The 14,236-nt window shown below is 39.6% G+C and overlaps 1 protein-coding gene across 6 annotated transcripts in view; it reads right to left on the reverse strand.

Moving 5' to 3' along the window:
- CNTNAP4 (contactin associated protein family member 4) overlaps positions 1–14,236 on the reverse strand; it is a 250,036-nt gene that overhangs the window by 104,305 nt on the left and 131,495 nt on the right. For all 6 annotated transcript variants that reach the window (XM_040982339.1, XM_040982340.1, XM_040982341.1 and 3 more), the window contains exon 4: positions 13,634–13,781. In XM_040982339.1, the coding sequence (XP_040838273.1) occupies positions 13,634–13,781 (148 nt within the window). The remainder of the gene's footprint in view (positions 1–13,633; positions 13,782–14,236) is intronic.

The following is a 14,236-nucleotide window of genomic DNA, read 5'->3' on the forward strand; positions in this document are numbered from 1 at the left end:
AGGATACTGGATTTTCTACCATTATCTGTACCTATAATGTCATGGTACACTTAAGTAGCAGAATGATGTGATTGTTTACATTGTAAAAAATATGGGGGAAAACGTATGGGCAGGGGAATGAATTGGGGAGGAGGGGGAAATCCCTGTACTTATGGAATCATATCATGAAAAAAAGAAAGAAAAATATAATATTTTGAGAAAGACAGACAAACGGTATTTAAGTTATATTATGTCATAACCATACTTTGCTCTCCACGAACGCTGACGACACAGGTATGTCCTTTGCCCCGAATACTGAAAAATTGGAATAAGCAAAGGAGTCAAACACACCACTGTCCTGCTTAAGCATTTTCTAATCCACTTGCCTATGGCTCATCCAGATCGAGGTGACAGAATGAATGCTTTATTTTACTATTTGTGACCGATGACAGCTGGATTCTGCAAAGTTACATCTTAATTTTTTTTTTTTTTTTAGATTGTCGCCAGTAGACATACAAATGACTTTTGTGTGGTGGGAAAAAAATGAAATCCTTAAAAAAGAACATGGAGTGAACCAATGGATGGGAGATCTTTTTCTGTGTCTCTTTCTCCATATATATCTCAACTAAAATAAGTAGATAGAAAGTTCGAGACAGGCACTGAGGTGTAACGTTAAGCTTGGAACATTCACATCCCATTTTGGAGTGCTTTTTACTGAGCCCTAGCTCCACACCCCATCAATCTTCCTGTTAACATGCACCCTGGGAGACAGCAGAGGATGCCTCAAGGAACTGGTTCCTGCTTCCCACATTGGGGACTCCTAGCTTCAGCTTGGTCCATCCCTGGTGTGGTGAGCGCTTGGGAAGCGAACCAGCAGATGGAAGATCTCTCTTCCTCTCCCCCTCTCTCTTCTCATTCTCCCACCACCTCTACCTTTCAAACAAAGAAACTTCAAAAAACATGGAAAGTGTGTATTATGGAAAAAAGTATATTCACGAATTTCAAAACTTTTGCACCCACAACAAATTATCTTTCAATTCTATTTTCCAATGATTTTTTGAAATATCCTTATGGATCTCTAAAGTTGACAACTTTATTGTACTGTTGGAAATTAACCATTTGTATGCTTGCCAAACAATATCAATCCACGACTCTCCTTAGATCCCTATAGATAGTCCCTCTCTTGAACTTTTTGTTTAACTACATTCTTTACCATTCTTTTGATTCATTTTTTAATAAATCAAATAATTTTGATATTTGTTTATTCTGTATTTGAATGGCATTCATGTTTCAAAATTTTTACTTTAACGTTATAACATAAAAAGCACAATCGGGCTATGTGTCATTGATCATGAAAGTGATATTTTAAATCCTAGACATCACTGGTAATGTTCAGGGTAAATTTAATTTTGCTGTTCCACATGGGTTTTCAAATTTTCAAACTACTAAAAGAACACTGACAATGCAGATAAATTCTCATAAAAGAAGCATTTCAGGATTATTCATAATACTTTTTCTTTATACTAAAATCAATCTGTAAACATTTCTAGGATCACTTTTACAAAATTAATCTACCCAAATATTAATTTGTTTACAAACACCAAATGCCTAAATAATAATTTTTAATTAATGGTCAACTTATTTATTCATTTCTATTCATTCTAATATTTTATGCAGTTTGCATAAAGAGTAGAAGTAACAATATTGCAAAAATAAGTATAGAAAAGCAGAACTCTAAAGTTAACAAAATTGGTAATAGTAAAAGACCTAGAGTGCAAAAGGGTAGAAGATTTTTACTTGATTGAAAGGCAGAATAGTTTCCATAATTATCAATTAAATTTATTAGTATGCTTATGAATTGGAGTTTTATGATGATGGAGCTACTTTCTGATATGAATGACGTGGTTGAATCAAGCACTGATTCACAATGGGAAGAACTTAAATTCTTTTTTCCAAGATCAAGTTGCATATCATTCTGACATGTTCGCCCTCGTTTTAGCCAACGGCACTAGTGTATATTACAGTTCAGTCTGGTAACTACAGCAACTAGTCTTCATAGATTTAAACCCTCACTGTACCCTGAGCAACTGTACTCATTTCCTCTTGTTGCTGTAACAAGTAACAACAAACAACCCTGTGGCTTACAGTGTCACCAACTGCTATGTTGTAATTCTAGACTTGAGAAGTCCTAAGGGACACCAAGGGGTGGGCAAGGGCTTCCTCACTCTCACTTCTCTGGGAAATGATCCTTGCCTTGTTTCCTTCTCAAGACCACTGCATTTCTTGGCTCTTTGCCCCCTTTTCCATGGATAACGTGAGTATCCCAGCATCTTCAAATCTCTTTCCCACCTCTCATTTCAGTTTTCACATGCCCTCAGGCTGATGCTCACCCTTTTTTTCTCACAGGATCCCTGTAATGACATTTTGGTTAGCCAAAACCATCTTCCATCGCAGGATCTTTGCCTCGGTCACATTTGCCAAGTGTATATTTACAAATTCTAGGAACTGGGATTTTTGGTACGCCATTATTCCCTGCATGACAAGCACTTCATCCAGGTTTTCTCTTCTTCTAAAGGAAAATGCTGGTGGCATGTTTCACACAATGATTCCGCGACTGTTTATCCACACAGCTTCTAGGAGCTGGCACATCACCAATGATCAACAAATGCTAGCAACTAGTAATATTCATTACTAGAAAACTGGGCAAGAAAAGGAGAACAGCAAAAATAGCATGATCAATACAGTTGCTGTATTAGTGAACCTTTAAAAGATAATCAGTTCCTGGGGCATACAAGAATCCTTTCACAATCCAATGTCATGGTCAGGTGCAGCAAGAATCATTTCCAGACATCTGGGGGTTCTGTGGGTTTTCTCTATCAGCTCCCGACTCAACTGATGACCAGTGCAGTCATTGGTGACCTGAATCCTTCTCCGTGAATGCTTTCAGCTCAAATCTCATTTAGAACAGGGATGAAGGAGAGACCTGCAAAAACTGCAGGAACTACTTTCCTAGCACTCTCCCTGTGACTATGGATCTGCTTCATGTACATGATTTGGTAAGGTGATCTTCCATGGAACTAAAATCTTTCCCAGAGCAAACATTCAGATCTCTTTCAGGGAGCCATAGCGGAGGTAGCCTTGCTGGGACAGATGTTCTGCCATCCTTCCAGCAGCATGGATTATTACAGAGCTTTCTGTGAACACAGTGCAAGACACAGCACAAGCTGAAAAACAAAGAACACTTCTTTTTTATTTTGAAGAGCTTGCTGTCCACTGAGGTGGACATGTCCAGGTTCAGAGGTTTGGAATCAGGGCCAGGTCTCCAACGATTCCTAAGATGCACAGAGGCGTCCATGTGCTTTGTCCTCTGAAAACAATGCCAACCGAAATGCAGAAATACTTTACCTCCTTGAGCAGCAAAAGCTCTTTTGTGCCACTGTAAATGACATGTACAAATTCCCCAATGCCATAGATCCTACTGGTTCTCCTCACCCCTGTATCCTTGCTATAGAACTTGCTAGAAAGTCTTCAAGAAGTTTAGGGAAAACACAGATAATGACAAGAACATATGGACTTCAAAAATGGTTTGATCCAAAATAAATACTTTTTAATTTTATTTTCCATAAACTCTGAAGTATCCTCATAAAAACAACATCCTTCCCCACTCCTCAAGTGGATTTCTAAAAAAATGCATTAAATACATCCAAGAGCATGGCTTTTTAAAAGATTTATTTAGTTATTTGAAAATCAGAGTTACACAGGGGCAGGAAGACAAGGAAAGTGAAAGAGAGAGATTTTCCTTCCACTGGTTCACTCTAAGGAGTCTCAAGAGATGGACCGGGCCGGGCTGAAACCAGGAGTCAGGAGCTTCTTGCAGGTCTCCCACATGGGTGCAGTAGTGCAGCAGCATGGGGCATCTTCCGCTGCCTTCTGAGGTGTATTAACAGGAAACTGGATCAGTAAGGTGCTGGCATTGCAGGTGGCGGCTTCACCTGCTACCCCACAACGCCAGCCCCCAGCACAGCTTTTCAAACTGAGCTTCATGTTCGAGCCATGTTAGACACAACTGGGAAGAATCCTTCAGGTCTCCATGAACTCTGAATAGCCCTTGTCTGGGTGTTCACCAAATTAAAATCTTGAAAATTCTAACCTGAAACCTAGGTACACGGATTTCTGAGTAATACGGAGGCAGTGACAGCATGAGGGATATTCAACAAGTAGGTTATAAAAACCTATTCCCTGAAAAATAATAATCTCACTGCACAGTGAACTGGACCATGGAAAATGAGTGTGTTTTATTTATTTATACGGTACGTGAATGCTGAATGTTGTGGAGGTACTGATTTTCCCTAAAAATTGTTTCCAGGATACATTGATTGAGTGGCTTTCACTATGAATCATAACATTGCTGATGGGGTCACATGACTAGAAAACTTAAAAAAGAAAAACTGGAATCCAAAATGCATAAATGGTTAAACTGGTCATAGAACAAAACAAAACAAACATTATTTGAAAGTCATGAATAAGTTCTTCATTTCCTCTTAATTCTTTGAAAATCTCCCCCTAAACAGAACAAAAGAATGACCTCCAATGATAAATAAAAAATAATATAGATCATTTATCAGCTGGAGAAAAGGTCTACAGACCAAACTCTTCTCCAGCTGAACATAAAATAAGCCTTAAACACTGATCATTCTATTTTTTATTTGAAAATTATTACACATGAATTACTAAACATAGGTCCAATTCTGACTTCTAAGAAACATAAATCAGATGAGTACTGTTAAACTATTGTATAATGAAATATTGAAGAACCAGCATGATGTATAGGCACTTGAGATCTGAATTACTGAACTGGGTTTTTAAAGCAAAGGAGAGGTGAGACCAAGCACTCAAGAAATCAACAGGAAATGGGTTGTACTATTTTTGCATGGTAACATAAATGAACCCAGAATGATTTAAGGGTCTCTTAAGTTTAAAACAACTTAAATGCACGCAATGAAAAGGAAGAAAGCAGAGCATCAAGTGCTGCATATAACCACAGGGAAAAGGTGACTTCAATACTATGGTTTTAAATAGGCCAAGTTAAGGGCAGTATCAACATGCAAGGAGGTTACGGGAACAAACATGATCACTACCACTTAAATATCAATCTAAATTAACCTTTAAGTAGACTCAAGATTAATTATATCTACTATGTCAAGGACACTTGAATGCATCACTGGAGGCTATGTTATTTCTGTCTCTGATATTTATTTCTAACTTTTGTAATGTCACCAAAGTCACTTAAACACTGATTCTCTGTTCCCTTAATTGTAATCTGTGAAAAACAGTTCCAGACTCTCATATTATATGAATTGAGTGAAAGTTTTCACATGTCTATAGGTTTATTATTTTGCACACTGTTGGCATCATTTTAATGAGGACATTTGAAATCTCACATGTACATCTCCATTAGTTGTTATATGACTGCAATGAATTTATGATTTCTATATTTTTAATTATTTTTCAGTTTCCATCACGGCTAATAATAGCTTCCTTAAGTCATCCGAGGAATAATACTTATTGACTTGGGTTGTACGAAGTGCAACCAGAGGAGCAGGCATTGCAACAGTCAAGAATTCTATCCTCATTGCTCCTCCAATCTAAAGGAAAAAGACACTAGCATATAATCCCATTTTTACAGACACAATTACAAATGCTAAGTGATGTGTGAAAGAAAAGAGCACTTGGTACTTAGTTTCAATGTTGATTGTTGTTCTTTAAAACCCTCTTCCACAGTTGCTGAAGTCATTTGACATGATCTTGATAGATTTTCACAGTTTCCTTATTTTCTAGTATTATAATAGGTAACCTAATTTTGACAGAACTCCACTTATCATTGAATTAAAATCTTAAGACTATAAGCTTTGCGAATAATCAGAAAACTTATCTTCTTTGATTTGGGACTGGCAAGAATCTCCTTTTAAACTATAACATGAAATAGGGTTCCTTAATGTTAGGATCAGTTAATGAATAATATGAGAGCAGGAATATGTTGTTTACCTTGCTCAAGCCTTTAGAGTTATCTGGTGGCAGTTCCCCAATAAATACACATTGAACTCAATTATAACTATTCTTTATGGCAAGTCCTATGAATATACTGCTTTCATTTTCCCTCTACCAAACATGTGGCATGAGAGATCAGCACCCTGAAGACCCAGAAAACTATCAACTGCACATCAGAGCTTCCCCTTTCTGAGGATTAACCTTAGTTCTCAAGTTACTTTCTTCTACTGCCTATTTACATGCTTATAGAAGAAATCTGATAATATGGATAATTTCAGCTTCCATTGCCTTCACATTATAAAATCAATGTGCATTCCCATTTTTGAATTAATTTTAAAAGCACTTGAATGGCAGAAAAAAAAGAGAGATACATAGAAAGATATATCTTGCATCTGCTGATTCACTCCCTAAATGTCTGAATCAGCCAGGGCTGGGCCAGACACCAGAAACTACAAACTCCATCAGGGATCCACTTACTATGTCACTCAGCCACTGCCTCCCAGAGCACATAGTGAAAGAGAGCTGGGTTAGGAGTGGAGGCAGGTCTTGACCCCAGCACTGGGATGCCGGATATTGGCAACCCAAATTGGTGATTTAGCTACTGCAGCACCACACCTGCCCCAACATTCTAATTTTTAAATACCTGATATGAGTTTTATAATTCTTGACTTATGTTTCATTTGCTAAATATAGCAAACCATTTTGTGTTTAAGCAGTCTGCGTTTAAGCAATTAACCGTAATAGTTTAACCCTTACAACATTTCTCCATTCTCTCCCTGCCTTATTTCTGATCTTTAACTCACTGACTACACCATTGGTGTGATGGAGAAAGGCACCCAGTGGTTCACCAAGCCTCATCTGTCTAAAAGACGAATAATGGAATAGGGAAGCAGATGATATGAAGAAAGGCTGCTCTCTGACTGGATGGAAACACCTTTCAAGCTGAACATAAGGTGGCTGGTTATCAGAGAGCTGATTTCTGTGCTTAGGACAGGGAATGAGTGAGAGGAGAGTCTATGAAAAACCTATACAGACTAACGAAGGGTGAATTTGTCACAACTGCTAAAGGCGTCATGCAAAGACATCAAGTTTAGGAAAATCATGAAATCGTGGCACACTGAAATTAGTAGAGGAAGGCAGGACAGCTGGTTGCTCTTCATGTTCTGACGAGTATGAGCGAGAGAAGATCACTGATTGCAAAATGAAGATGTTTACAAAGGCACTAAAGAAAAGGAATTTAGCATTTGTTCTAAAGAATGATTGCCTCAGCAATCCATCCACAATTAGAGGGAGTATTCCTGTGGTTTACCCGCCAGCCCCTAGGGGCCTCTCGGACACACACACTTCCCCTACTGGTCCTTCCTCTGCCTCACTATACCAGTCTTTACTTGGGGAAGTACGGTACAGTGGCACTCCTTTATCATCAAAGATTTTTCTTTCCTTTTCCTTCTTCTTTCTCCCACCAGTTATTTCCTCCCATACATCTCCTCTCTAGGTCTATAAACATGTTCACAGCAGCGATGGTCAAGATATCTGAAATTTATACTTTCCCTTTGATCCCATAAAATTTAGCTTCTACTTCTCTCATTACTCAGGAAACAACTTCAGGTTTACTGACATAAAAGTAGAACATGCTCTTTGATATGGATTTTCCATTCACTTGATGTTCTTTCATAACAAGTTATTGCTCCAACTTGTTGGGGTTTGGGGCAGTAAAATTATGTGTGGGTCTCACAGTAGCCATTTTCCCTGAAATAATCACAGGACAAGTCAGCATCACCAACTTTAGCAAACACATGGATTAGGCACAAGGGGCTCCGGGACAAAAATGTTTAGACGACCAGAAACTCTAAAAAGGATCTGTTGCAACTATAATAGGCCTGCATTACAATTTTCTAAGACATAAAGTGATTTTTCAAAGACATCAGCAATACCACAAGTAAAACATGCCATGATTTATTAAGCATAACATTTCTATAGATTTTAATTCTACACCTTCAACCAAAGGCCTTGAAGATCCAACATTCCACATTTCACAGGCAGTTGTACTCAATGAGTCAACAATGATATTAACTCCCTCCTTTCCTTTCCAAAATCTACTTGCTCTCCATGACACCTCCCCAGGATATGATTCAACCTTCCAGAGAGTTCTTCCAGCCTTGTATCTCGGTGTCTGCTCAGCTACAGTGACCAACATCTCTTGATTCAGACTCCTTGGTGTATTTGAACCTACCTGTTCTCTTCTTTTTCCTGTACCTTGGGGGGGTCCCTTGTCACTGTCACAGAGTAGAAGTTCATAATTGCAGGACTGCCCCCAGATTTAATCCTCCAGCTCCCACTCTTCATTGTAGTCTAAATGACCACATTCCAACATAGGCACCTCATCTCAGAGACCTTCTTACTGTGCCTGACTGGGACATACCATCTCTCCTGTTCGGCTGTCCTGACCTGCCATGTCAAAAGAGCTGAACTGCTTTATAAAAAAAAAATCTATTGCAATAAATGCTTGTGCATCTTAATATTACTTTATTCACTACACCCAATGTTTGTGCTATGATACCTTACATTCAGCTTGTATTTCTGCCATTTCCGTTGCCCATGTTGCTTAATCTATATTACTTTAGAATTTCTCTCTATGACCAATATCTGGAAGAAATCTCTTTCAGCAAGTGTCAATAAATATCTAAAAGGTTAATATATGCTTGACTCATACACTTGTCAAGAGGCCTGGCTTTGGAAAGTGGCAAATCTGAATTAACTTCTACATCTGCCTGTGTTACTTGGACAAGACGCCCCATGTCTCTACAGTTAATTTTCTCCCATGTCAGGAGCTGAGAAGCACTCTAATGCGTGCCATTCCTGAGCAAATAGCTCTGGCAAAGTGTACCCCATAGTTGCACTGACTTGGTGCAGGTGGGTAGGCACTGTCAGAAGACGCTGGCAGGCTCTGTGTAATCCTCCAGCTTTCCTCAACCTCAGGAGAAGTCCCCTTGGATGAGCATGGAGGGGTCATCCATGGCTGTGGATCTGACAGAATCACCCCCTCCCTGACAAGCCACTTTCCCCTTTTATAAGTTCACAGGAGAATGGCCTTGTATGTCTGGGAAAAAAAAAAAAAAACACCTGATCTTGGATTGGTGTTGCCCAGTAGAGTTGCAGACAAAAATCCTGCAGCAGAAAGCATTTGCTAACAGCACATTCAGCCTTTCCTTTGGAGGGTGGAAAATGCCTCATTCCAAGCTCTTTCTCTGCCAGGCAACCCAGAGCAAGCACTATGATTCCTTCTGCTGACAATTCTGCCTGTCTCCTCTTGCTCCTGCTCTAAATGATTTCCCTATGTCTTACCCTCCGTGTTGTTGGAACTAAATCAGAAACTTCTTGTAATGAACAGCTTTTGGGATCAGCACTGTGGAGAGGATGCCCCCCTGGAATAGTGACACCCCAAGAACTTGGGCATCTGCTGCTCCACTTGGGGTCCAGCTCCCTTCTATTGCACCTATGAGAGCAACAGATGTTGCAATTGCTTGGGCCCCTTTCCCTCACATGGGACACCCGTCTGGAGGTCCTGACTCTTGGCTTCGGCCTGGTTTGCAGACATCTGGGGAGTAAATCAGCAGAGGGCAGAGGTCTCTGTCTCTCCCTCCAGCTCTGCAACTCTCAAACACTCCTTAAGAAGAGAGAGATTTCTTACACATGGAGCAGCATGTATACTGTAAGTATGGCTAATATAACATCTAATACTGCTATTTTAAAGATTTATTTATTCATTTAAAAGTCAGAGTTACAGAGAGAGTGGAGACAGAGAGAGAAAACCTACCATCTGATGGGTGATTCCCCATATGGCTGCCACAGCCAGTGCTAGGCCAGGCCTGACAGGTGTGAGACTGGGTCTCTTACATCGGGGGCAGGGGCCCAAGCACTTGGGCCATCTTCCACAGTTTTTCATAGGCTATTAGCAGGGAGCAGATGGAACATGAACCTCCACCCATATGGGAAGTCAGTGTCTCAAGGCAGTACCTTTATCTGTTATGCCATTACACTAGGCCCTGTAATGTGGCCTTAATACACAGATATTTTACAAGGTTGATACAGTGAATAGGTGTGGAATAGGTGAATGTGTCTACAGTTTAATTGGGGGATTGAAGTCAATTTGATAAAGCACATTCCCCTAAGGAAGTCACATCCAACTCATTTGGAGTTGTTTTCTGCGTATCAATGAGAATATCTTTTGCATTAAGGTTGTTACTTTCCCTTTTCAACGATAATTTAAAACTCTACCACCTCATTTCACTTTGACTTCTGTCCTGCAATTTACCATATGCATTAAAGTATTAGCTTAAAATCATATTGAGCTCTAGTATTGCTACTTTAGCCACAGGTACCAGTGAGATCTATCTATCTATCTATCTATCTATATTAAATATATTAAATACAGGTACTACAAAGACATCAAATGAAGCACAGCAAATAGAACATTCCATGTAGTTAAAGATGAGGAAAAGCAGGGTATGTGTAGATTGAGTTTTAACAGTCAAAACATGCTCCCTGAGGCTGGTGTTTGGACACCAGCAGCAGGGTAAGCTTCTGGCAGCAGCACAAGCATCTCATGCAGGTGCCAGTTTGAGTCTTAGTGCTCCACCTCCTCCCATCCAGCTCCCTGCATCTGTGCCTGAAAAAGCCGTGCAAGATGATCCAGGTGCTTGGGCCCCTGCTGCTGCTACTTAGCTGGAGTTTCAGCCTCCTGGCTTCAGCTTCGCTCTCCCCTCCTCTCCCCCCTTTCTGCCTCTCCTGTAAATCTGCCTTCCAAATACATGCCAATTAATGGCCACATCTGCAGAGAATTTGAAAGAAGTCGTACCTTAGTGGTCACCACCACATGGATATTGTGAGAGGTACCCAGCTTCAGCCAAAATAGCACCAAGGCCTTTATTGAACTAATGTTGAATTTCTCCCAATATAGGAAGTCTATAATACTGTGAAAATCACTTAATTTTCCAAGACCTGGATTTCTCTCTACTAAAGGATGTATTTAAGGATTAAATGAAAATGAGAATATACCCATGAAAACTGTAAATGACACATACTACTTACATGATGACTTTTGCCATCATTATATCGCATTAGATTTCAATAAGCAGATATCCAAATAAATAGAGAATGTAAGTATGAAGCATTTTGAAATTTGTTTTGCTGACATACATTGTGTGGCATATGCTTTTCTAAACTCTCTGATCCAAAGAGAAACAAGAGAGTTTTACCTAGGGTAATACTTTAAGAGAATGATTTACTTTAGTTTTTTTTTTTTTTTGGTCAGATTTATTTTTATTGGAAAGGCAGATTTAGAGAGAAGGAGAAACAGAGAGAAAGATCTTCTGCCTGTTGGTTCACTTCCAGGTGGCCACAATGGTCAGAGCTGAGCCAATCTCAAGCCAAGAGTCAGGAGCTTCTTCCAGGTCTCCCTCATGGGTGCAAGGCCCCAAGGCTTCGGGCCGTCCTCAACTGCATTCCCAGGACACAAGCAGGGAGTTGGATGGTAAGTGGAGTAGATGGGACATGAACCAGAGCCCACATGGGAATCCTGGCACATGCAAAGTGAGAACTTTACCCACTAGGCTACCACACTGGGCCTGAGGATGATTTTCTTGACATTGTTTGTAGGAAATGATGAACTAAAGCAAAAATCAGAGCAGATAACTGTATTGCTGAAGCCAAGTTAGCTAGCTGGGCAGATGGTGACAGTGGGCTGCCTGTGACTCATCTCCTAGCCAGCAGCTGGAGGGAACGTGAGCCACAGCTCCTGTGTCTGATAGATCTGGCTGCGCACTCAACTCTGCCACCTCGGAGCCGTGAGGTTTGAGGAAGGCAATCTCTCTTGTGTGAACTTCCTCATTTGCAAAGCAGAGAAATGGAAGAGTTGTTGGTGCTGTTTTCAAATCACTATCAACTACTATGACACACAAGGAGCTTGCACATGCAAATAAAAACTATGCCAATCTTTTCTAGAATTTGCCCTTACAGGAATTATAGACTAAGCTATTATCATGAGCACTCTTGCCATGACTGTTATGAACACTATTATTATTCTGTGAGCTCTGTAAGCTCTTGAAGGCCCCGAAGAGTTGCTGATTGTCTGGTGGTAGAGAAAATCCCTTTAAATCCTGTGGCAGACATGTCCTTTCTGCACAGCATGACCCAGTATAGACAGATTCAACAAGTCACTTAATCCCTTTCTCATGAGTTTTGCTTTGACAACACCTCACTAAACCACAGCCTAACTCAACTTACATCACAAAGTGATGAGATTCGTGTGTAACGTGCTTTAGCACATTTACAAAAAATAAATGTTTACTAAAGGAACAAAGATTGGGTTGAAAATGAACAGTCCTGGACCCAACATGATTGCCTAATGGCTAAATCCTCGCCTTGCATGTGCCAAGATCCCATATGAGCACTGGTTCTTGTCCCGATTGCTCCATTTCTCATCCAGCTTTCTGCCTAGAGCTCTGGAAAGCAGTAGAGGACAGCCCAAACCTTGAGATCTCGCACCCACTTGGAAGACCTGGAGGAGGCTCCTGGCTCCTGGCCTCAGACTGGCTCAGCTCTGACCATGGTGGCCATTTGCAGAGTGAACCAGTGAATGGAAGATCTCTCTGTCTCTCCATTTCTCTCTAAATCTGCCTTTCCACTAAAAATAAAATAAATCTTAAAAGAAAGAAAACTATTTTTAGAAAAATAAATAAAGAAAAGAAAATGAATAGTCCTGGATTCTTTTACAGGGTCTTTGAGTTGCTGGGATAATTACCCAAATCTCTCCAAACCTCAGACTACTCTCTCACTAAGTGCACATCCTATTAGCTTTGTTCTATTATAAAAGAGCATTAACAGGATGATGTGGCTTGGGGTAGACTATCAATAACTCTTAGGTCCCTTCCCCATAAAAAGATATAATAAAATACTTTATTAAAAGGAGACTAAGTAAAATCTGTGGTTTCTATCTTTTTTTTATGTGAAAATATCTCAAACATATATTTTTATTCTGGCACAAGTCTTTACTTTTTCTATTAATTTATGCTGAGGGCTTAGTGCATTTACAAGTGAATTGTGACATGCTATGTTTTAGGCTAGACAGAAAACCATTGTTTCATAACAGATGACTGAATATCCTAAATGGAACACAGTCTCTTCGATTAAGTTCAGAATACCTAAATGAAATTCAAGCCAGTATCATCCATGGGGATAATGCTCAAACAGGATCTAATAAATGACATACAATTCAGATAAATGGATTTCTGTATTAATATATATATATACACACACACATACACACACACATTCATATGCATGGTATACGTTGTATATGTGTAAATATAGAATGGGCATGTTTATGTGTGTGCATATGAAATGTTATTGTCTCTAAATTAAAATGCTAAAATTGAGCACTAAAGACGATATTGGCATGCATGGATGCCAGCAAAGCGTTCCACAAAAACTATTGCTGTTTTTATATCTCTTTACACAGCTAAAAAGTCCATTTTCATTTGCAGCTTGCCTCTTGAAACATTTCCTTTGATATTCACTTCAGTGTGTTGGATATGTAAACACTTACTATAGGCACATCCAAACACTTCGATTCGCATTCCAATTCTGCCCTTGGGGTTCCATTCTACAGGGATGAAGCGCAGAAATCTGGCCTGGATGGAAGGCTGGAGCCTAGCGTACACCACACTGTCTGCATTTGCATTTCCTGAAAAGCCCTAGAAGAGAAAGGGAGGGAGGAGATCAATGGGTCTGGAGAGTCCACCGCCACCTCAAATGTCAATGAGTAACGCACAACGCAAGTTTTTGTTATGAAAATGCTTCCTGCTTAAAAAAAGAATTTCATATTGTTTCTTTTTTTTTTTTTACAAAAGTTATTGTCACCTAAACTTTTCTTCTTTTTAAAAGCACTTTACATTCTACCAATTCCATTAAACTGTGATACACTTGGAAAAGACGGCTTCTGCAAAGTGCAGAATAAACTTTAAAATGTGCCATGCCTGGGACTATTAACATTGAGACTAGAAAAGAGAGAGAAACACACACAGATAGAAAACATGCTTCTAGGATAGTAGAACACCATGACCTGATTTAGCAAAGTTGCAATGAGTCACGTTATGACTCATCTCGGATGTTTCACCTTCTCGTATTACCCATTAACATAAACAAAATA

The sequence above is a fragment of the Ochotona curzoniae genome, unplaced genomic scaffold, assembly GCF_017591425.1.
Source record: "Ochotona curzoniae isolate NIBS_2020 unplaced genomic scaffold, NIBS_Ocur_1.0 contig_3622, whole genome shotgun sequence".
NCBI lineage: Eukaryota > Metazoa > Chordata > Mammalia > Lagomorpha > Ochotonidae > Ochotona > Ochotona curzoniae.